At 39.4% G+C, this 23,305-nt stretch overlaps 1 protein-coding gene across 1 annotated transcript in view; it reads left to right on the forward strand.

The window, feature by feature from the left end:
* The window catches only part of igsf9bb (immunoglobulin superfamily, member 9Bb), a 138,445-nt gene that overhangs the window by 24,191 nt on the left and 90,949 nt on the right, over positions 1–23,305 (forward strand). Inside the window, exons 2-3 of the mRNA XM_053648209.1 lie at positions 5,222–5,413; positions 13,775–13,921. Coding sequence (XP_053504184.1) covers positions 5,222–5,413; positions 13,775–13,921 — 339 coding nt within the window. The remainder of the gene's footprint in view (positions 1–5,221; positions 5,414–13,774; positions 13,922–23,305) is intronic.

A 23,305-nucleotide genomic window follows, 5' to 3' on the forward strand; every position in this document is an offset into this window, starting at 1 on the left:
TCTCTATTCCTTCTCCGATATTACATGACACAACTAGGTTCTTCTAAATTTGAAACACTATGAAACCTTGGTGGAAAACTGCAGAATAACACTAGAAAGACTAGCAAGAAAGCAAATTAATATGGCAAGCCAATTATCACAATAACAACTAATATCATCAGCCAGTTGTACATTATCCTGCTTAATGAGACAAACATGAATCAGGTGAACCAGACATGTGACTAGGTGCAGTGGCTGATGGAAATCATTTACATGACAGATCTCCCCAATTAACGTGTGGCTCCCGATGCACATAATCCGTTCAGGAGGGGGTCTCAGACCCCCAGACCAGATCCATAAGCACTTTAAAATTCCATTGTCTCTGATCCCTTGCGGGGCTGGACAGAGGATGCTTGACGTGCTCTGAGGTTCAGGTGTGGGGTGGTCTCTTCTGCACTGCAGAGACACGTGATATCCCGGGCCTGGCTTGAGTGCGGAGTGGCAACTGCTGTGCAGCCAGCGGGAAGAACAAAGCTCAAGGCAGAACCTGAGGGGGAAGAGACGTTCCCCAAGAAGCTAGAGGGAGGACGCTCTCCAAGAGGTCCGAGGGTGACGTGAAGTTCTCCACGAGGCCAGAGGAAGGAGTAAAGTTTTCCGTGAGGCCAGAGGGGCAGCGAAGTTCTCCACAAGGTCAGAGGGGTGCGAAGTTCTCCGCGAGGCCAGAGGGGTGAGAAGTTCTCCGGGAGGCCAGACAAGGGAGCGAAGTTCTCCACGAGGCCAGAGGGAGGAGCGAAGTTCTCCGCGAAGCCAGAGGGAGGAGCGAAGTTCTCCGCGAGGCCAGAGGGAGGAGCGAAGTTCTCCGCGAGGCCAGAGGGAGGAGCGAAGTTCTCCGCGAGGCCAGAGGGAGGAGCGAAGCTCTCTGCGAGGCCCCGGGGGGGCGATGCTCTCTGTGAAACATGACGAGATCCACAGTGGGGGAGGGAGGGTGGGAGATGATTCCAGCCTGGTTGGAACGCTCCTCTTTGATATACCTCCTGATGGTGTACATCATGTCAAGCCACTCCTGATTAGCTCTAATTAGGGAAACTTTCCCCTCCTTCTCCCACCTTGGTTTTTCCCTTCCATAAATTACGCTGCATCCATTATTTGGTCTTGTGTTCTGTCACGTCACGAAGGTAACGACGGCTGCAGATGCAGAATACAAGTTCAAACATTTTACTGAAGTACAAACAAAACATAAAACAAGACTTTCAAGAACCAGGACTAGAATGACCTGAGACAGAAGGACAACAACGCAAGACAACGCGTGCAGTGCAGAACGTGACTATTTATACATATGTGCTAATGAGACAAACGTGAATCTGTTAAACCAGACATGTGACTAGGTGCAGTGGCTCATGGGAATCGTAGTTTTAGTCCTTTTCCTGCTATTTCCATGACCCCAATAAAATCAATAATTGGACAAAATATTGATTGGAAATTATTTGAACTATTCTATTAATTGCTAATAGAAGTTCTAGAGAACATATTATTTCTAGTGAACTTAGCTGACCTAGCCTCTTCCTGAAACTAACGTCCATACATTCACCGGCCACCGGCCACTTTAATGGGAACACCTATACACCTGCACTTCATGCAATTATCCATTCAGCCAATTATGTGGCAGCAGTGAAATGCACGGAATCAAACAGATACAGGTCAAGAGTTTCAGTTAATGTTCAGATCAAAGAGGATGAGGGGAAAAAAATTAACCTAAGTGACTTTGAACATGGCATGGTTGTTGGTGCCAAATGAGCTGGTTTGAGTACTTCAGAAACAGCTGATCTTTCACACACAGCATTCTCTAGACTTTACATAGAATGGTGCATCCTGTGAGCAGCAGTTCTGTGGGGGGAAATGCCTTGTGGATGATTGAGATTAGGGGAGAATGATAAGACTGGTTTGAGCTGACAGGAAGTCTACGGTAACTCAAATAAGCACTGTTTACAACCGCAGTAAGCAGAAAAGCATCTCGGAACAGAACAACAAGTCAAACCTTGAGGCAGATGGGATTACAACAACAGAAGACCACATAGGGAACAGGAATCTGAGCCTACAGTGGGTACAAGGTCACTGAAACTGGACAGCGTAAGATGTAATGCATGCATTCACTGCCATGTAAAATCAGAAGACAAACAAGTTTTCAGAGTGATGTTCTGATAAATTTAAGAGGATACCCCCTCCCCCTACAGCTCCCGTTTTTCCCCCTACAGATTTACTCAAATGTAGTAATAGACTATTACCCCTCATGTTCTGTTCATATTTAGGCATGGGTGACTATCAAACTTCAAATTTAGAATATAGATGGTCTCTATGCCAGTTATTTCAAGCCTTTCTAATGTTTTTACATGAATGGAAATAAGAGATGTCTCAGGGTCAAAATGACCTGAACATAATCTCTGAAGTAGACAGTATTTGTAAAAGTGGACTCATTATTTTAAGATTTTGCTTGGAACCCAACATTTCATGTTGGAAAGATGATTTTAGCAACAATTTTAAATGAACGTTTGTAATCCTTAGCCATGCTGAGAGTTAGAACCCCCTTGGTAGGAAGTCTCTGTGTATATATAATCATCTCTCGCGTTCTCTTATTCTCTCATCTTCTCTCCTCTCGCTCTCTGTGATCGAACGGTTCGGCTCCCTCGTGTCTTTCATTGTAAACGAGAGCAGTCCTGGAGGAGCGCAGAGAGGAACTTGTTAACTGGTTGTTGCTCTCATCTGTGTGTACAGTGAAGTCATACCTTCCATGGCTTGTTTTGCTCACTGGTGATGTCATCACCAGCCAATCAGCAGGTGGTGCTGCAGTAGGCACTGGATGCAGGGGGAGTCTGGGGTATATGCACAGGGATGCTCTAGCAACGCGAATCTTTTCATCACTACATCATTACTGGGGCTGGATGGAGGGAGAGAGAGAGTGAGAGGGAGATGGGCAGAAAGAAGGAAAGTGAAGGAGAGACAGCATCAGCAATTGAGAATATCTAATCATAACAGCGTGCCTCATCTTTTGACCCACAGCTTTGAAATGTGCTGTGGCTCAATATGGAAATGAAATTGCTAAATAAGGCAACATTGGCTCACAGGCTCATTTATTTATTTCTTTTTTTACCCACTACATCATACTTGTCCTGTTTTTAACCCGCAACAGGCCTGCACTCTGTGGCTATGTGGTTATGCTATGGTTATTATCCTGTGCTCTTTAGCTATTGCATATGCAGTGGTAATTATATCAGTCAGTATTTGATTTAACAGTGACCTCTAGCCAAGGTGAGCCACATTTCTGCAAGGAGTGAGGAGTATGCTTTTAGTATCCTACGCTCCAGTTAGAGGAGACTCTATTTATCTGTGTCTGTATCATTGATTCATATCTCTGCAGGATTTGAAGAACACACTAATGAAGCTGCAGTAGTGTTGGGTGTAAATGACTTGTGTGAAGCCAGCTAATTCATACTTTTTCAAATTCTTTCTCTGTGAGTAGTATACTTCGAGTAATTATTGATACAGTCTTTTGCTATGAACATCACTGGCACCAATTTTTTCATAGTATTGTTTTTATCAGTATTATACGACTGCACTATTAAATTCTCGAATCTGATTGGTCAGAAGGTGTTCATTAATTTTCTGTAACAGCAGCTAATTCAATTCACAGATTGATATTAATGTGTTCATTCTAATACAGTGTGTAATAGTTTCTATAGTAACAGCTATCATGTATAGCAGAGATCCTAATAATAAATGTATTTAAGAATATGCTGATATTAAACAAAGAAAAATGTATCATTATTGATATGATATGAAGCTTCCTGTAAGGAGATGTTTATTCAATATTTTTGTAAGGAGTCTCCCCTGTTAGCACTTTGTAACAGTAAATTTTCTGAAAAGGGAAAGTCTTTAGGACAGACAAGCTGCATTTTCTTTTTGTCTCATTCAAGAGATTGAGAAAAAAGAGGATTGCCGTTTATAGCTGCTAATGTAAGTGATAAGAAGAAATCATTTTTATTGCTGCATGCTTAGTATTTGCATAGTGGTGCATGATTGGCTCTTACATTGTATAATGTAATTTTTGAAAAATATCAGTAACAGTTGTTGCTAAAATACAGTCAGGTTGCTAAAATACAATTGGAGATATGAAGGCACTACAATTTTATTATTGTTCCACTAAGGACAATTGACAATATCAAACATTAGGTATTCATTGTTCTCATCATTTTAAGCATACTGTTAAAGTCTAAATAATAAAGCACACAATATTATGTATATTTTATCTGTACACTCACAATGTCCTTGTTATTATATTAATTAATGATTAGACAGATGCGGGGAGGCTTAGTGCTTAGCATGTTTGCTACGCACCTCCTGGGTTGGGGGTTTGGTTCCCGCCTCTGCCCTGTATGCATGGAGCTTGCATGTTCTCCTCGTGCTTCAGGGGTTTCCTCTGGGTCCTCAGGTTTCCTCCCCCAGTCCAAAGACATGCTTTGTAGGCTAATTGACATCTCTGTCAGAAGTGTGTGAGTCTGTGTGATTGTGCCCTGCCATGGGTTGGCACCCCACACAGAGTATCCCCGCCTGGTGCCCCAAGTCCCCACACAGTAAAATATTTCAGGTGGTTATATATATATATATATATATATATATATATATATATATATATCCAAAACTTGTCATGAAATTTGGAGTTAAAGAGAAGAAATAAGTTGGGTGTTATCATGTTTTACAGTGCAGGGCTATGCTCCCTGTGTAGGTTAAACGATACAGAAAATGGATTGATGGATGGAAGGATGGATAGATAGACAGATAGCTACTAAATGTTACTGATAGTGTATCTTTCGTTGGTTTAAAGAAGGCCTAAACATAGCTGAATAATTGTGTGTATTTATAATAGCGCTACCCAATACCCAGTTAAAGAGTGTACTCAGGCATGATTGATGACATATAGTTTTATTAGTCACATAGATCCCCTAACAAGCAAGCCATTTACTTGATGAAATTGTGCTGGAGGACTTTAGCTTGACCGGTAGTTAGAAGAAAAGACTGTTTCCCCAGTTCTATTCTACTAATGTGATGTACCACCTGGTAACTTGTCATTTCTGTTTTCCGCAAAACACTAATGTTTGTACTCAAGGTACAAGATTGTCAAATACATGCTGAATATAGTGCATAGTGCACAATTTGCGGAATAACCATATTTTTGTATATTTTGCTGCAGGTGCCCACGGAGTCAGAGAGGAGCCCCAGTTTGTGACTGCCCGTGCTGGGGACACCGTGGTTCTGGGATGTGACGTGTCCCACCCGCTCAACGGGCAGCCCTACGTGGTGGAGTGGTTCAAGTTCGGAGTGCCCATCCCCTTCTTCATTAACTTCCGATTCTACCCTCCTCATGTGGACCCGGAGTACGCCGGTGAGCTCTACAACCACACCCAAGCTTTTTATTCTCTAATACACACACACACACACACACACACACACATTCTCACTCTGCACAGGTTAATTATGACCATTATTATTATCATTATTATTATTATAACATCATTATTACAGTAATATAATCTGTAATCTTTAAAACATAATTCTGAATTCTGTTATCATTTAATAATGTTATAATATAATGGTTTCATATTAAAGCCCGTAATGACAGAATAAAATTTCCAAGTACCCAAGTAACTGGCACAGCATCAGGTTTTGAATTGACCACTTCTCTGTGTCAATCCACTTTTCCTTTGACAAAGTGTGATGGCTGTTGATGGTGGTGTTAGCCTGAACGTTGAAACCTGATCTGTTTGAGCAGAGTGTATGGATGGAGGAGGTGAGAGTGTTGGACAGACTAAAGCTCTGCTGCATGACTGCCTTCGGGTAGAGATGAATTAAAAATCTAAATCCCACTGGCACCACTATCAGCAAGCAACCATGTGGCATTGTGGGTAATGGAACTTTGGAACTCTCTTCCTCCTGAACTCAGGAACTCCTGAAGCTCAGACCTTTGGCATTTTTAAAGCTCAACTTAAGACACACTTTTTTAAACTTGCATTTGACTGCTGATGTCTTCTTTTATTATTATTATTATTATTATTATTATTATTATTATTATTATTATTATTTTATTAACGTTGTTGTTCTTATTAACTTTTATATGTTTTTATTTTTCTGTGTACTGCTTATTTTGTGTACAGCGCTTTGAGAAGCTGCTTTTAAAGGCGCTTTATAAAATAAAATTTATTATTATTATTAATATACTGTAGATAACAGGTAAACAAAGTGAAAATTGACCAACATGTCAATGAAAGAAGTTTAAACCAAAAAGAAAAAAAAAATACCCCTCTGAGAATTTCATTGCAAAAATAAATCAACACTAAGTTCAAATTTTTAATTATAAAAATGAAACCCAAGTATAATAAAACCCAAGCACTAGGGATAACATGTAATTGAGGGGTTTTAAATATAGGTGGGATGACTAAATTGTGCAAATAGTAAACGTTCATATTTTGGGGTGCAAAGGACTCTCTTTTAACTGCAGATTAATTTACATTTTTTAGACTTGCGCTGGTATATTTGATTCCATAATTTTTTCCTCAACTTGATTTGGAAAAGAAATATGCCATTAATTAAAATAATTTCATTTAATTTGTTTGAGGTATGTTTTACGAAGCAAAAAAAATTTTTTGTGTCATATCTGTAATTTGTTTATTTGCTACGAAGTACCAAAGCCAGGTGAACATCATCTAAGTGTGATGATGCCTCTTTTTTTGCCAGGGATTGTAGTTAAAAGTAAGGTAAAGTTAGAGAACTGGTTTATACTGTTCAACAAAACTTTGCTCCCTTGGCTTCTGGCACAAAAATCATTGCCACAGGTATCCATGGCTAGGAGCCAAGGAAGTAAAATTGCCTGTGCTCACTGGTTCATAGAGATGGCATACATTCTCTAACCTGCCAATCATAATGACACTAGAAAATCGTGGGCATCTGTGATCTTGTGTATGTGGAAGATGGCGGATAGCTCTTTACTCCAAGTGTGTTACTGTATGCTGCCCTGTGGTGCAGCATGAGCAGCAGTTCGAAAAGATGTGGTGGCTGGCTTAGCCTTATTGGAGTGTACAACCTCAAATACTTCTGCCTTGAGCACATATAGCAAAATATTGATGAACTAATATTCTTTCACATGCATACATACAGGTTGTCCCAAAAGTCTCATGCACAGGTGACTCTGTATGCCAGCACCAGATCAGTTGTGCTTTCGTCATTGGATGTTCATGGACGTCCACTTCTCGGTTGGTCCGCAACACTTCCAGACTTTTTGAATTTGTTCATAAGTTTGGGAACAGTGTTATGTGTGATGTGCTTGCCATGTCTGCTGTTACTGTGGCCAAACAACTCTATCTTTGATTCTATCCAGAGCATGTTATTCCAAAAGGCCTGGTATTTGCCTGTATGCTCATTGGCAAACAGTGGTCTTGATCTATTGTTCTTTTTAGACAGCAAAGGCATTTTCCAGGCATGCCTCCCATGCATGTCAAATCTCTTTCTGATTGTAGAAGCATGCACTTTGAAACCAACAGTTGCAAGACTTACTAGTAGATCCTGTGATGAAATTTTGGGATTCTTGGAGACTTCTTTTTGCATCAAACGGTCTGCTCTTGGGCTGTATTTGCTGGGATGGCAAATTGGCAGTCGTTTAAAATCTGTTTCATTGGTAGATGATTTTGCTTACAGTGGAATGATGTATTTCAAATAATTTGGAGATCTTTTTAAATCACTTGCCAGACTCATAGGCATCCACAACAGCCTTATAGAACTCTTTAGATCTTGGCATGATGACACCAGACACTAGATATGAGAGGAGTATAAATAAGACGGGTTCCACCTGCACTCCTTATGCAAGGTGTAATCACTGGCACCCAATCTTCAACACCTGATTCTAATTTTATAGATTTGAAGGTGTGATAAATGTAGGGTTGTACTTACTTTTTCCATGTGACTGATCTGTTTATTTTGTTAATTTAAAAAATTTAAACAATTTATCACCTTTGTATCAGCTTTATTAATAGGCACAGTTTCAAAGAGGATCAAATGTTTAATTGTCCAAATATGTTTAGAAAAACATTTCCCTGGGTTGTACATATTTTTTCACATGACTGTATGTAATAAGAACGTAAAAACATTTTAAATTTTTTATTTTAAAGTTTTTAAGTTTAAAGATTCTCTTTTTTTATACCAGATTTTGACACATATCCAAATAAACTTCAAAGAATTTTCTCGAAGCAGACTGAATTTTTGGTGATGTTTTATTCTCTGGAGGGAATTATTACAAAAAAAAATTGCTTTGGAGGTGTTAAACATCACACTGTGATATCTTCTCCTAACACTCACTTTGCCACTGTGCCAGAGACTTCACTGTACTTTTAAGATTTATGGAATTTGACAGAAACATCCTCTGGATATATCACATTATGTACAGTAGTTCCATAATTTACCTGGTCTCTGGCCTTGATGCATGATGCATATGTTTATTTCTACAGTCTACATGAAACGAAGCAGATCAGTCTGCTTCATCAGATGAAACAGGGCTTTTATAAAGAATAATTGGACTGTTAGATCTCTTATCTAGAAAGCTTGCTTTGAAATGCACGAGGATCTCTTCCAAGCATTTGAAAATTAGACTACAGTTAGAAAATAAAATAAATCAGATAAACTAGTTTTTGAAATTGTGTGGTTAAAAAAAGTCCCGTTAAATTACATCGCTGTTAGGCTGTGTATGATATTTATTAAATTTCCTTACAATTGGGGTGTGTTGTAATAGGAAAATAATCAATGTTAGGGTGGTGGGATGTGGCTGTTGCTGGTACTATATCATGCCTCTTATACCACAGCAATTTGTCAACATTAACAATAATGTATTTATTGGAGACTGACACGTCATTATTTTTATCCATTTATAGTTACATTTAATGTTGTGGAACAGCCACAAAACAATTTCATCTTATTACTTACTTTTATAATGGATATAAAGTCATTTCCTCACCAGCTGCTCTTTTTTTCTTTCTGTTGAAGTTAATAAAACAAAACAATAGCAGCTTCGAATATATCACAGAAATCCTCAAAGTGCTTTCCCACATCATAAAACCCTCTGAGGCTTACAAAGCACTGACACTGGGGACTCCTTCCAAAAAATAAACGTTTCCTCACAGAAAACTTCATCATATCAATAATTATGTGTTTTTCTTTGTTAACTAATATGCTTTTTATATATAAAAACCATTTACTTTAAGAATTATGTGGAGCATCTACCATACAAGTCCCTGTGAATGAGCTGTTTCTATAGAAACGTTAACATGTTCAAACAAGCACATACTGTAAATATTTAGAATATAAATACTGTGGTTTGTCTTACAGCCGGCAATACTGGTATAATGTTTTTTGACAGGGAGGTACATAATAATTTTCAGAAATCTCAGGATGTATTGGAATTTCTATTTCCACTTATAAAAAAAACCTGCGTCCCATCAGTTCCAGCGTGTTGAACAAACTAAAACACACTGCACAGAGCCCATGAAACTCTGTCCTCAGATCACTTCTCCTATAAACACTAAAAGAATAACATTCCAGAGAGCGCCTGTTTCAGTAGCTTATGAATTTGTCGATAAGTCTGCTTCAAAGAGCCATTGTATCTGTGCTGATGAATAGGGAACGTAGCATCACAGAGCTACAGGCAGGTGACCGAGGTGCAACTCCCTTCATCAGAGCAAAATCATTTAGATTAAACATAATCTTTTACTCACATATGGATATTAGGAATTACACCACTGATATAGATCGTGGACAGCAAGGACATCATTTGAAATCATGTCAGATTTATAAAAGCAAAGAAACTCTGATAGTTTATCAGACGTCACTAGGGGCTGGATATGCAATTTTAATGGCTCAAGCTCACACTGAATGGTAATAAGATAGCAGGGATTTTTTTTCTCTCCTTCATGCTGAGTCCTGGATTCTCGGTGGAATTTCCGACAGCAGTTTTATCATGTTTCTCGGCACCGAGAAACATTTACGAAACGTCGCTGCACGGATTAAGACGTTCAAAGCCCCAGCAGCTTTACTAAAGCACTGACTGCCAGATGCAGCATACTATACAGACTAGTGCTATAGTTTTGATTTCATTTTTTTTCTACTTTGTTTTAAAATTTAAATTAATTTCATTTTTCTGTTATAGATTTTTTTAAAATTCAGTTTTACTGCTTTTGCTGTTTGGAACTGTTTGTCTGATCTTAAGGGTTGTCCACTAATCGTAGGGTTGGCAGTACAATTCCCGGCCCACATGTCTCCACATTCTGAAGTGTCCTTGGGCAAGACACTGAACCCCAAGTTGCTCCCGATGGCAAGTTAGCGCCTTGCATGGCAGCTCTGTTACCACTGGTGTGTGAGTGTGTGTGTGAATGGGTGAATGAGACACAGTGTAAAGCGCTTTGGATAAAAGCGTTATATAAGTGCGCCATTTTATTTATTTTAGAAATTGAACCTTTATAGTATACTTATAAAATATAGTACAAATGGTAACATGCTCCAGTTATACATTGTTCATTAGAATTTTCATCTTTGAAAATAAATGTATATTTTTTTTTATAAGAGTTCCTTAGCAGGCAGGAGTGGTGGGATTGGCGGTAATGGGATTTTAAAAACCGTCCCAACATTTAATGAAACACACATCTCCTTCTTCCCTTTTTTAAGCAAGTTTAACTGAAAGATTTCAAAACACATTACTTTGACATATCAGGAATATTTAAAGCATTAACATGAGCATGTTGCAAGATACGCATATTTGCACAGATATTACTCTTATTCAAATCAGCTCCTGCAGGTTCCCTGGTGAACTAGTCACTAGTTCTCACCACGCGTGGCCCGGGTTTGATTCCCAGTCAGGTAACCGACCCCAGCCACTGGAGGGTTGCACGAGCCAGTGCACTCTCAGTGCTAGTCCCAAGCCCGGAAAATGGGGAGGGTTGCGTCAGGAAGGCATCCGTGGTAAAACTTGTGCCAGAATCAAAATATGTGGACGGGTGATCCGCTGGGGTGACCCTGAATTGGCGCAGCCAAAAGAGAAAAAAAAACATTTAAATTAACTCCTGCAACTCAGAATTCATTTATTTCTCCAGTAATATTTGCATGTATCATGAATTTGACTTGGTACAAGGTGCAGACATACAGGGACAACATGCAGTGTTCAGCAATATATACACACTCATGCATGCGTCCGCACACACACACACACACACACATAATAGCATGGCAACAACAAAAGTATAACTGTAACAATGCAAAAGACTGTGCAGGATTGTTTGGATCAAGGTGCTGTCAGTGCAAAATATGAAATATATTAAGTCTTGAGAAGTGGGTGTGTGATTAAGAATTTGTCGCGGTTCTTTTTTACTCAGAAAAGCAACACCAGAAATTCATTCATATCTGCATTTTCTTTTTATTTATTTCTTAGTAAATATTTCAATTTTGCATGTAGTTGTAGCTTTTAACTTTCATTATATATACAGTAGTAACCCTGGTAACAAGAACCACTCTGTAGTGTTCACAAATCTTTCTTCTGTACTCCACACAGCTGGACCCATAGTGCACTTTTGAACAGAGGCCTGTGTGTGCTGTGTGTTACATTCAGAATAAAGCAGTTGGCCTTATCCTGTAGAGATAGACAGTCTCTTGTTTCCTGTATTTGGCTCTGGAATATTTCCTTTGAACTGTCACTCACAGTGCTACGTTATTTGAGCCATTTCTTTCATCTGCTACAATCGGGTGTGTTATAACGAAATAATTCTGAAGAACACCATTTGACCTGACAGTTTTAGCTACATAGCCATGATACAAAGGATGCATTTATCTCTCAAATGAGGGATGACGACCTTTGTACAATTCATTAGCGATGTCTCTTTGGTGTCTGAACATCTGTGCACAACAGATTGCATGATATACATCTGCTTTGGCACAAGAAATGATTGTACAATAAGCTGTTCTCTAAAATTGAAACGGCCACCTGAGTGATAGATACATAGATACATAGTGTACAAAGATTTCTGAGAGGAGAGCACTGTAATGAATTCATCTTCTGTGCAAGAACGAAAAAGGTGTGACAGTGACTATAGTTATCTATGAATTAAAAATGTCATTCTTTAAAATGATGTGATTAAACAATGGAGTGTTTTGAAAATATAATGGGTGGGAGTGTCCATGAATTACCCATTATAACGTCCCAAAATAGATTGGTTAAATGTAGATTGTGTCCTGGGTCCCGAATGCACACCAATGAATCACCTTTGCAGAAGGATATCTTAGCTGCTACGACTTAGCAGAACACTGTTGCAAAGTAGTCTGAAAGTAAAGGAAGGAAGAGTGCAAGCTTAGTATTTTGACCTCTATTATACTTCCAGCATGTCTCTACCTGAGAACTATCTTTAACCCACAGCATGTGTCATTGTTGGTCCTGTGGTTCTGTCACCTCTTTAGCACTGCTGTAAAAGCATCCCAAGACATTCCATTGTTCTCAAGCAGCTGTGGCCCATTTCCAGCTCTGCTTTATTGATCTGCAGGGCACCAAAAATTGGCTGCTCATTTTCTCAGTTAAACTTGAGCTTAATGTTCTAGTAGATTTCCTCCCCCCTCCCCCACTTTTTTGTGCAAAGCTAACATTTTTGTGGAGCCTGAAGCATATATTTGCTTAGCCTAAATGGAAACAATCTGATTCGACTTCAATGATCAAGATATATTTTGGCTGCTTTTCTCTAAAAGCCAAAACATTTTTGGTGTAGTGCATCAACAATATTTTCTAGAGAGTGCGTTGAGTAGCTTAAGTGTACAGACCAGGGGTCTGCACTCGCTACATCTATTTGGCCCAGTTTTTGAAGAAATGTATAGGGTGTCCCAAAGTCTCCATACTGTACATAGGGGAAATTAACAATTTTTTATCAAAATGTCTCTAAAAATATTTCTATACTTAGTTTATAATATATATGTTTTTTTCAGATAGCGTTTTTAGAATTCCTTTGAATAAAGAAGAACGTATTGAAATCATTCTCATGGCTGGATCGGGAAGCTGTTGCAAGGTTGCGATAGACTTTAACATTAAACGTGGCAAAAATGTCACACAAACAAATTTAAAAAAACTGACGATGCAGAACAACTGACGAAGGCACAACCAACATGTTGCTTGTATACATACTGTAGTCCCCAATGTAGGGAGACGTTTGGGACACCCTCTAGTACAGTGTGATTTATAAGGCACACTCCCAATTACTGATGAACTACAACCTGATAATCTCAGATAAAACCCGCCTAAAGTTAAGCTTGAACTGATTGATAATGCTAATGGCCAGAGATGTAAGTCCTATTCAAGTCTCAGAGCAGTAAGTCCTAGTCAATTCTGAATTACCTCTAAGCTGTAAGTCTTAGCCAAGTCTAAAGTCTGAGTTGCAAGAATTGCTGGTACTTTTTCAATATGCAAGAATTCATACCAGATAAGGTAATTTTTTTGAAGCCACTGTGCATTTCTCTGCACAAAAAAGCAAACGCAAATACAGGTTTTGCGATTGAATTTTAATGTCCCAAATTATGCACAATCATAAGGGAAATAACTGTGAATACATATTTGAATTAGCATTGGAATTTGAATAAAGTCTGAAAAATGCTGTATACCAAACTACACTGCATACCAAACTACACAAAGGACCTACTGTATCAGAGCTAACATGACATCTCTGTGTCCCTGTCTCAGGAAGAGCTAGCCTGCATGGGAAGTCATCTCTGCGGATTGAGAGGGTACGTTCGGATGATCAGGGCTGGTACGAGTGCAAGGTGCTGATGTTGGAGCAGCAGTACGATACCTTCCACAATGGCAGCTGGGTGTACCTTACAGTGAATGGTGAGTCTTGGCCCTCCACTTAGCCCTGAAGCTCTCTTTTAGACAAAGTGGTAATGTTGATCTGCACACAGGTTTGTTGTATCTCTTATAATAATTAAAATTAGGTTAGGGTATGATAAACTAGTCGTGGACCATTCCTGGTGTCTGTGGGCAGCTTCAATCATTACAGCTGTTCTGTTCCCACTGTCTGAATAGAAGACAGAAATTCCTCCATAACATTAACATTTTCAATTCAGTGTTGTCAATGTGCATTCTGCACTTTCTGTTGGGGAACCAATGCCTTATTAGCTTGAGGAACTTTGGTAGATGAGCCCTTGCTCATCAGTGTAGACCTCATGTACAAACTTGTCCAGACGTTTTTGTAATTTTTTAAAAGCATACTAATCAGCACTAATACCATTACATAGATGATATGGGAAAACATAACGACAAATTTCTCTCTCTTAGCTGCTTTTCCTACATTTCCTATCTGATCCAATTCGGGTTAAAGAAACTAGTGCTGCAGTTGGGAAGTTCATAGTTGAAAAATACCCATTTCCAGTGCTTTAATTTTTTGGACTATTTTCAGGTACAGTGCCCTCCACTAATATTGGCATCCTTGGTAAATATGAGCAAAGCAGGATGTGAAAAATTGTCTTTATTGTTTAACCTTTTGATCTTTTGCAAAAATACTCTGCTCTCATGGATTTCAAACAAAACACAGGTTTATCCAAAAAAAATATCTTTGTTAAATATAGGTGTGCAACAATTATTGGCACCCCTATGAATTTGTATGAGAAAAATATATTTGAAATATATTCCCATTGATATTTACCTTTTTTTAGTACACCTGGGTGACCAGGAACAGGAAATTGTTCAACCTTGACTTCCTGTTTCACAGGGGTATAAATATGAGATAACACATTCTCTTAGTCATTCATAACAATGGGTAAGACCAAGCAATATAGCTGTGATGTGCGACAAAAGGTTTCTTGAGCTTTACAAAATGGGAAGTGGCTATAAGAAAATAGCACAAGCATTGAAAATGCCCATTTCCACCATCAGGACAATAATTAAGAAATTCCAGTCAACTGGAAATGTTATGAATCAACCTGGAAAAGTATGTGTGTTTATATTGTCTCAATGCACTGTGAAGAGGATAGTTCGAATGCCCAAAAAATCTCCAAAGAAAAAAAAATCTCCACAGCTGGAGAATTGCAGAAGTTATTTGCGTCTTGGGGTCAGAAAGTCTCCAAAACTACAATCCAAAGTCACCTACATTACCACAAGTTATTTGGAAGGGTTTCAAGAACAAAGCCTCTTCTCTCATCCAAAAACAAACTCAAGCGTCTTCAGTTTGCCAGACACTACTGGAACTTCAAATGGGATCGGGTTCTATGGTGAGATGAAACCAAAATAGAGCTTTTTGGCAGTAAACACCAGAGGTCGTTTTGGCACACAGAGACGTAGACATATGGAAAAGTATCTCGTACCCACGGTTAAATATGGTGGTGGCTTTTTAATGTTTTGGGGCTGTTTTTCTGCCAGCGGACCTGGACATTTGGTTAGGATACATGGCATCACAGACTCTATCAAATATCAACAGATATTAAATGAAAACCTGACTGTCTCTGCCAGAAAGCTTAAAATGGGCCATGGTTGGATCTTCCGGTAGGACAATGATCCAAAACATACATCAAAATAGGTCTTACTGACCACATAATCAAGGTCCTGTCATGGCCATCTAAGTACCCTGACTTGAAACCCCTAGAAAACCTGTGGGGTGAACTGAAGAGAAGAGTCCACCAGCGTGGACTTTGAAATTTGGAGGATCTGGAGAGATTCTGTGTGAAGGAATGGTCTAAGATCCCTTGCCATGTATTCTTCAACCTCATCAGGCATTATAGGAGAAGAAGGAGGTAGCACAAAGTATTGACTAAAAGGGCACCAATAATTGTTGTACACTTATATTTAAAAAATATATTTTTGATAAACTTGTGATGTGTTTGCAGTTGTGTGATTTTCATGAGAGCAGAGTATTTTTGTAAAAAAAAAAATTTAACAAAAGATCAAAAAGTTATACAATAAAGACAATTTTTCATAGCCTTCCTTGCTCATATTTACCAAGGGTGACAATATTAGTGGGGGCTCTGTATTTTTTTGCAGGTTTGAAATGTAATGGGGTAGAAATTTTTGCTGAAACTTGGCAACCCTGCACCACAGTGCAAGCCTCAAGAGAAAGTTAATTTTAGTTATGTTATAATGTGCAGCTTTTGTTTTGTTATATGCTGCTAAGTGTCTGAATAGATTACACAAACACTGTCTTTATTAAGTTTTAATTCTTGTACTTTTAGACTATTGAATGTTTTTGCCAATTGAAAATGGAAAACTCAGACATACAGTATCTCACAAAAGTGAGTACACCCCTCACATTTTTGTAAATATTTGATTATAACTTTTCATGTGACAACACTGAAGAAATGACACTTTGCTACAATATAAAGTAGTGAGTGTACAGCTTGTGTAACAGTGTAAATTTGCTGTCCCCTAAAAATAACTCAACACGCAGCCATTAATGTCTAAACCACTGCAACAAAAGTGATTACACCCCTAAGTGAAAATGTCCAAATTGGGCCCAAAGTGTCAATATTTTGTGTGGCCACCATTATTTTCCAGCACTGCCTTAACCCTCTTGGGCATGGAGTTCACCAGAGCTTCACAGGTTGCCACTGGAGTCCTCTTCCACTCCTCCATGATGACATCACAGAGCTGGTGGATGTTAGAGACCTTGTGCTCCTCCACCTTCCGTTTGAGGATGCCCCACAGATGCTCAATAGGGTTTAGGTCTGGAGACATGCTTGGCCAGTCCATCAACTTCACCCTCAGCTTCTTTAGCAAGGCAGTGGTTGTCTTGGAGGTGTGTTTGGGGTCGTTATCATGCTGGAATACTGCATACTGATCATGTTCCTCTTCAGTATGTCACAGTACATGTTGGCATTTATGGTTCCCTCAATGAACTGTAGCTCCCCAGTGCCAGCAGCACTCATGCAGCCCCAGACCATGACACTCCCACCACCACACTTGACTGTAGGCAAGACACACTTGTCTTTGTACTCCTCACCTGGTTGCCGCCAAACACGCTTGAGACCATCTGAACCAAATAAGTTTATCTTGGTCTCATCAGACCACAGGACATGGTTCCAGTAATCCATGTCCTTAGTCTGCTTGTCTTCAGCAAACTGTTTGCAGTCTTTCTTGTGCATCATCTTTAGAAGAGGCTTCCTTCTGCGAAGACAGCCATGCAGACCAATTTGATGCAGTGTGCGGCGTATGGTCTGAGCACTGACAGGCTGACCCCCCACCCTTCAACCTCTGCAGCAATGCTGGCAGCACTCATACGTCTATTTCCCAAAGACAACCTCTGGATATGACGCTGAGCACTCAACTTCTTTGGTCGACCATGGTGAGGCCTGTTCTGAGTGGAACCTGTCCTGTTAAACCACTGTATGGTCTTGGCCACCATGCTGCAGCTCAGTGTCAGGGTCTTGGCAATCTTCTTGTAGCCTAGGCCATCTTTATGTAGAGCAACAATGCTTTTTTCAGATCCTCAGAGAGTTATTATCCATGAGGTGCCATGCTGAACTTCCAGTGACCAGTATGAGGGAGTGTTAGAGCGATGACACCAAATTTAACACCCCTGCTCCCCATTCACACCTGAGACCTTGTAACACTAACAAGTCACATGACACTGGGGAGGGAAAATGGCTAATTGGGCCCAATTTGGACATTTTCGCTTAGGGGTGTACTCACTTTTGTTGTCAGCGGTTTAGACATTAATGGCCGTGTGTTAAGTTATTTTGAGGGCACAGCAAATTTACACTGTTACACAAGCTGTACACTCACTACTTTACATTGTAGCAAAGTGTCATTTCTTCAGTGTTGTCACATGAAAAGATATAATCAAATATTTACAAAAATGTGATGGGTGTACTCACTTTTGTGAGATACTGTATGTATATATATTTAGGCAATGCTTGTTTTGCTGTATTGAAAATTTATTGTATTGAGGCTCCACCATATCATAACTTTTATTTTGTGTATCGTTTCACCCCTATGAGCTAGATAACCTGTTATCTATGTGTTATACTATACCATTTTACATTTACCAGTTTTAGTTTTGATAGTTTGCAGCTGTCAATCAGAGTTTTTCAGGTTTCCTCAGGTTTCAAAAAACAATGAGACAATTCAGTCAAAATGCATGCGCTACGAGTAATGGGGGGAACTACCTGCAAATTCATAAATTTAGCATGAACGTTTTAAGCACATAAATTGTGATTTGTAATTGCAACACAGGAATTATAAAGACATAAACAGAATGGCAGCAGTATATTTGCTCAGCCCTGCATGCTGTTGCCTTGAGAACTACTTTTCTCTCCTTCTCCAAACTGCCTCTGTACTGCTATTTTTTCTCTTTTTTGCTTTTTTTTTGGTTGATGTGATGGACATTCAACACTCTGAAATCCTTTGCAAACATCTGCTGGGAAATCTAATTCTGCAATTACATGGGGAAGTAGACAGATTTTGCCTATTGCGGCTATGTATTGAGGATGTTGGATCACATTTCTAAATCTGGACGGCTAAAACTCCTCAGCATGCTGTTACAGAGGTGAGGAGCCACAGCAGCACTGTCTGTCTGTCTGGGACCAAATTGAAAACCATTGATTTTGCCTTATCAGCTTAGCTCTGCGACAGAATGCAAAGGAATGAGATGACAACAGCCCTGCACCAGTCAGTGTGTGTGTGTGTGTGTGTGTGTGTGAGTGTGTGAGACGTCTGTGTGTTTGTTTATTAGAGTCTGGCCTTAAATCTGGCAACTCGGCACAGACAAGGTGGAGTGTTGAGAGGCCAGTTAATCTGCAGTGTGCGAGTGTGTCTGCTTCCTGCAGTGTGACTAACACTTTAATATCAGTGCTTGTCTCTAAGAGCTACAGTCAACAGCTACGGTCACACTTTTGCCACAGCAGGCAAAAGTTCCTGGATCTTTTATATTGAAGAAATATACTATTCAATATATTATATTGAAGCTGCATATTTTCACCAGATTTGATAACAGAATCAGAATTAATTGCTTTTATCGGTTCTCTGTTAGAAAGTAATCGAATCAACATTATCACTGATCTTGTGCTAGAATAATTAGAGGTTTGAGTTTTGACTGAAAGTCTTGTAATGTAAGACAGCATGTGATATAACTGATTCAGAAAACTGCCAGTGATGCACCTAGAATAAGAAAAAAAATGCAGAAGTGACGTACAAACACTAAGCAGGGAATTGCACTGAGCATGCTGAACTCTTTATAACCCATCATGCAAACATGAGCACAAACCAAACTACTAATGAAAATATTACACTTCTTTTTTTACACATATTAAGGCTCAAAGAATCAAGCAAGATATAATATATCTATTTGTAGTTTTCTTTATATCACAGTGCTGTTGAGTTATCAATTCTAACTGGTTAGAAAGTGTTGATTAATTTTCTTTAGCGGCAGCTCTGCCACGAGTATTGACTACAAGGCAAATTAGAAGATTATATTAATGCAACTGTTCTAATATGTTCTTGACTCAATAATAACAACTTCCACACTTGTATCCACATAAATGAATGAGAAAAACATGTCATTGTTGATATGGTGAAGTTTTCTCTGAGGAGACGTTTAGTGGGAACGTCCATTTATAGCTGCTGTAACGTAAGTGATGACAGAAACTGACTTGTTTCATGGATGTTCTACAACATTAAATATAACCATAAATGGATAAAAAAGTTTGATGTCCATCTATCCATCTATTGTCTGAACCACTTATCCTACACAGGGTCATGGGGGAGCCTGGGGCCTATTCCAGGGAACTTGGGGCATGAGGTGGGGAACACTCTGGCCTGGGTACCAACCCATCGCAAGGCACCTTCAAACACACCCTCACACTACAGACAATTTGGAAATGTCAGCCTACAATACAGGTCTTTGGACTGGGGGAAGAAACCGGAGGAAACCCCCGAATCACGAGGAGAACATGCAGGGCAGAGGCAGGAATCAAATCCCAAACCGTGGAGGTGCGAGGCAAATGTTCTAACCACTAAGCCACCATTCCCCCCAAAAGTATAGTGTGTCATTCTTTAATATAAGAATAGCACTGGAAAATTGCTGTGGTATAAGAGGATCTTCAAGATTTCTCTCCAGGGTTTTGGATTTTCTCAGTTCGTCAAAAGCCAGATGTTTGTTTGATTCTTTAGTGTTCTCAACGTGATCTTGCCTCTAGCACACCTGTTTCTCAGTTCAGCATTAATTTGTGACCTGAAAACAGTTTAGCCCTTTTTTTTAAATTCAAATTTATTTCACAAAATGATTTATGCAGTAATGTAATTGAACAAAAAAAAGAAATAAATTTGCAGCAAAAGTAGCCTATGGGAAAACTGCAAAACTGGCAATCTGTTAACAAGAAACAACAGATGCCTTAAAAAATGCATTGTCAGAAGTTCTGTAAACTTACTTTTAAAAAAATTTAAGTTTCACTTATGACGGAGAAACGGAAAATACCCACAAGTGACCCACCAGCTGACAGCTTCTGGTCTAGTGTGTACTCCAGGAAGACTAAAAATATTTTTTTATAAATTTGCCATTATTTGTGAGAAGACCTGACTTTTCAAATCTTTAAGCTTCAGTCTCTGCTGTGGAATTAGTGTTGGCATGTGGAATTAATGTCATTAATGAGGTGACGTTGATACGAAAAGTCTTCGTTCTATTCCTGCAGACTGCTGTGCTTTGGAAAAAAAAAAAAACATGAATGTACGTAACCTCATGAATATATACATGTGGCCCGGTGATGAATTCCCTGAGCCTGGGAGAGGGATCCTCACAGTGACAGGTAGAGAGGTAGAGTGGTTGCAGGCTGTGCTGTGCTAATCGAGGAGCGGTTACTGCTTGGCACAGTGAGCGCTTCTCCACCAGGCTGTCACTGAGAGCTTTTGATCCCCAGTAGCTGCTGCTCCCCGTCTCAGAGATGCCACCGCCGCTGTTATATCGTTCCTGTGATATTCTCACCCTCACACATGCTCTCCAGTGGCTCAAGTGTGAGGGAGGAGAAAAGGAGGGGTGGAAATGATGTAATGCTGCAGGGAGCAGGCACTCTAGAGATGTGTGTAGGTGCATGTGTATGTGTGTAGATGCATACATATGGGGGCATGTTCATATGGTATTTATTAGTGTGCGTAAACATTTGCTTCTGCCTTTAGTCACTGAATCCCGCTTTTGAAATGCCTGAGTGAAGCATGATGATTAAGATGCTCAAGGATATGTGAGGCATATGCAATGAAGCTGAACTAAAGAGCTTTTAGTTTGTAAAAGGATTTGTCTGAGCAGAGAAAGAAGGTCTGTCAAAGTTATAGCTCTCCCTCACAAATAAGAACGTGCGTTTTACACGAGAGCAAAAGTGTTTAAAAGTGGCAGGTTTTTCTAATTATGAAACAACACACTATATCTGTTTCCAACAATATTGTTTATTCAGTGCCCTCCACTAATATTGGAACCCTTGATAAATATGCCCAAGGAAGGCTGTGAAAATTTTTTTCTTTATTATTTCTTTATTGTTTAACCTTTTCATCTTTTGTTTAAAAAATTCACCAAAATTCTCTGCTATCATGGATATCAAACAATTGCAAATAAAGCACAGGTTTATTAAAAAACCTCCCTTTGCCAAGATAACAGGTCTGAGTCTTCTCTTATAAAGCCTTATAAGGTTGGAGAATACATGGCAAGGGATCTGAGACCATTCCTCCATACAGAATCTCTCCAGATCCTTCAAATTTCGAGGACCACACTGGTGGACTCTCCTCTTCAGTTCACCCCGCAGGTTTTCTATGGGTTTCAAGTCAGGGGACTGGGATGACCATGGCAGGACCTTGACTTTGTGGTCAGTAAACCATTTGTGTTGATTTTGTTGTATGTTTTGGATCATTGTCCTGCTGGAAGATCCAACCACGGCCCGTTTCAAGCTTTCTGGCAGAGGCAGTCAGGTTTTCATTTTAAGTCCATGATGCCATGTATCCTAACGAAATGTACAGGTCCTCTGGCAGAAACACAGCCCCAAAACATTAAAGACCAGCACCATATTTAACCGTAGGCATGAGATACTTTTCCATATGGCTTCCTCTCTGTGTGCGCAAAAACCACCTCTGTTTTTATTGCCAAAAAGGTTTATTTTAGTTTGATCTAACCATAGAACCCGATCCCATTTAAAGTTCCAGTAGTGTCTGGCAAACTGAAGATGCTTGAGTTTGCTTTTGGAAGAGAGTAGAGGCTTTTTTCTTGAAACCCTTCCAAACACTGTGATGTATTTGGTGATGTAGGTGACTTCGGATTATAGTTTTGGAGACAAGACGCAACTAACTTCTGCAATTCAGCTGTGATCCTTGGAGATTTTTTAGTCACTCGAGCCATCCTCTTCACAGTGCATTGAGACAATACAAACAAACATACTCTTCCAGGTTGATTCATAACATTTCCAGTTGACTGGAACCTCTTAATTATTGCCCTGATGGTGGAAATTGTCATTTTCAATGCTTGTGCTATTTTCTTATAGCCACTTCCCATTTTGTGAAGCTGAACAACCTTTTTCTGCACATCACAGCTATATTCCTTGGTCTTTCACATTGTTATGAATGACCAAGGAAATTTGGCCTATGTGTTACCTCATATTTATACCCCTGTGAAACAGGAAGTCATGGTTGAACAATATCCTGTTCCTGGTTACCCAGGTGTACTAAAACATTAAAAAAAAATCAATGGGAATATACTTTAAAAAAAAAAAAATCATATGAATTCATAGGGGTGCCAATAATTGTTGCTCACCTATATTTAACAAAGATTTTTTTGGACAAACCTGTGTTTTCATTGCAATTGTTTGATATCCATGAGAGCAGAGCAGTTTTGAATTTCTTTAACAAAAGATCAAAAGTGTAAACAATAAATATAAATTTTCACATCCTTCTTTGCTCATATTTACCAGGGTGCCAATATTAGTGGAGGGCATGATATTAGGGATGCATTGTTTATGTAAGGCTGCATGACTATTTAATTTTTTGCTAGATCTAAAAAAGTTTTAGATTAGTCAATGTTTCTATAGTAAAAACAAAAATTGATACATGACATAGAAGGGGTGCAGTGGCTTAGTGGTTAGCACATTTGCCTCGCACCACCAGGGGGTGGGGGTTCAATTTCCTCTGGGTACTCTGGTTTCCTCCCCCAGTCCAAAGACATGCGTTGCAGGCTGATTGGCATTTCCAAATTGTCTGTAGTGTGTGAATGTGTGTGTGTGCAGTTGTGCCCTGTGATTGGTTAGCACCCCATCCAGA

The sequence above is a fragment of the Ictalurus furcatus genome, chromosome 18 (assembly GCF_023375685.1).
Source record: "Ictalurus furcatus strain D&B chromosome 18, Billie_1.0, whole genome shotgun sequence".
Classification (NCBI taxonomy): Eukaryota; Metazoa; Chordata; class Actinopteri; order Siluriformes; family Ictaluridae; genus Ictalurus; species Ictalurus furcatus.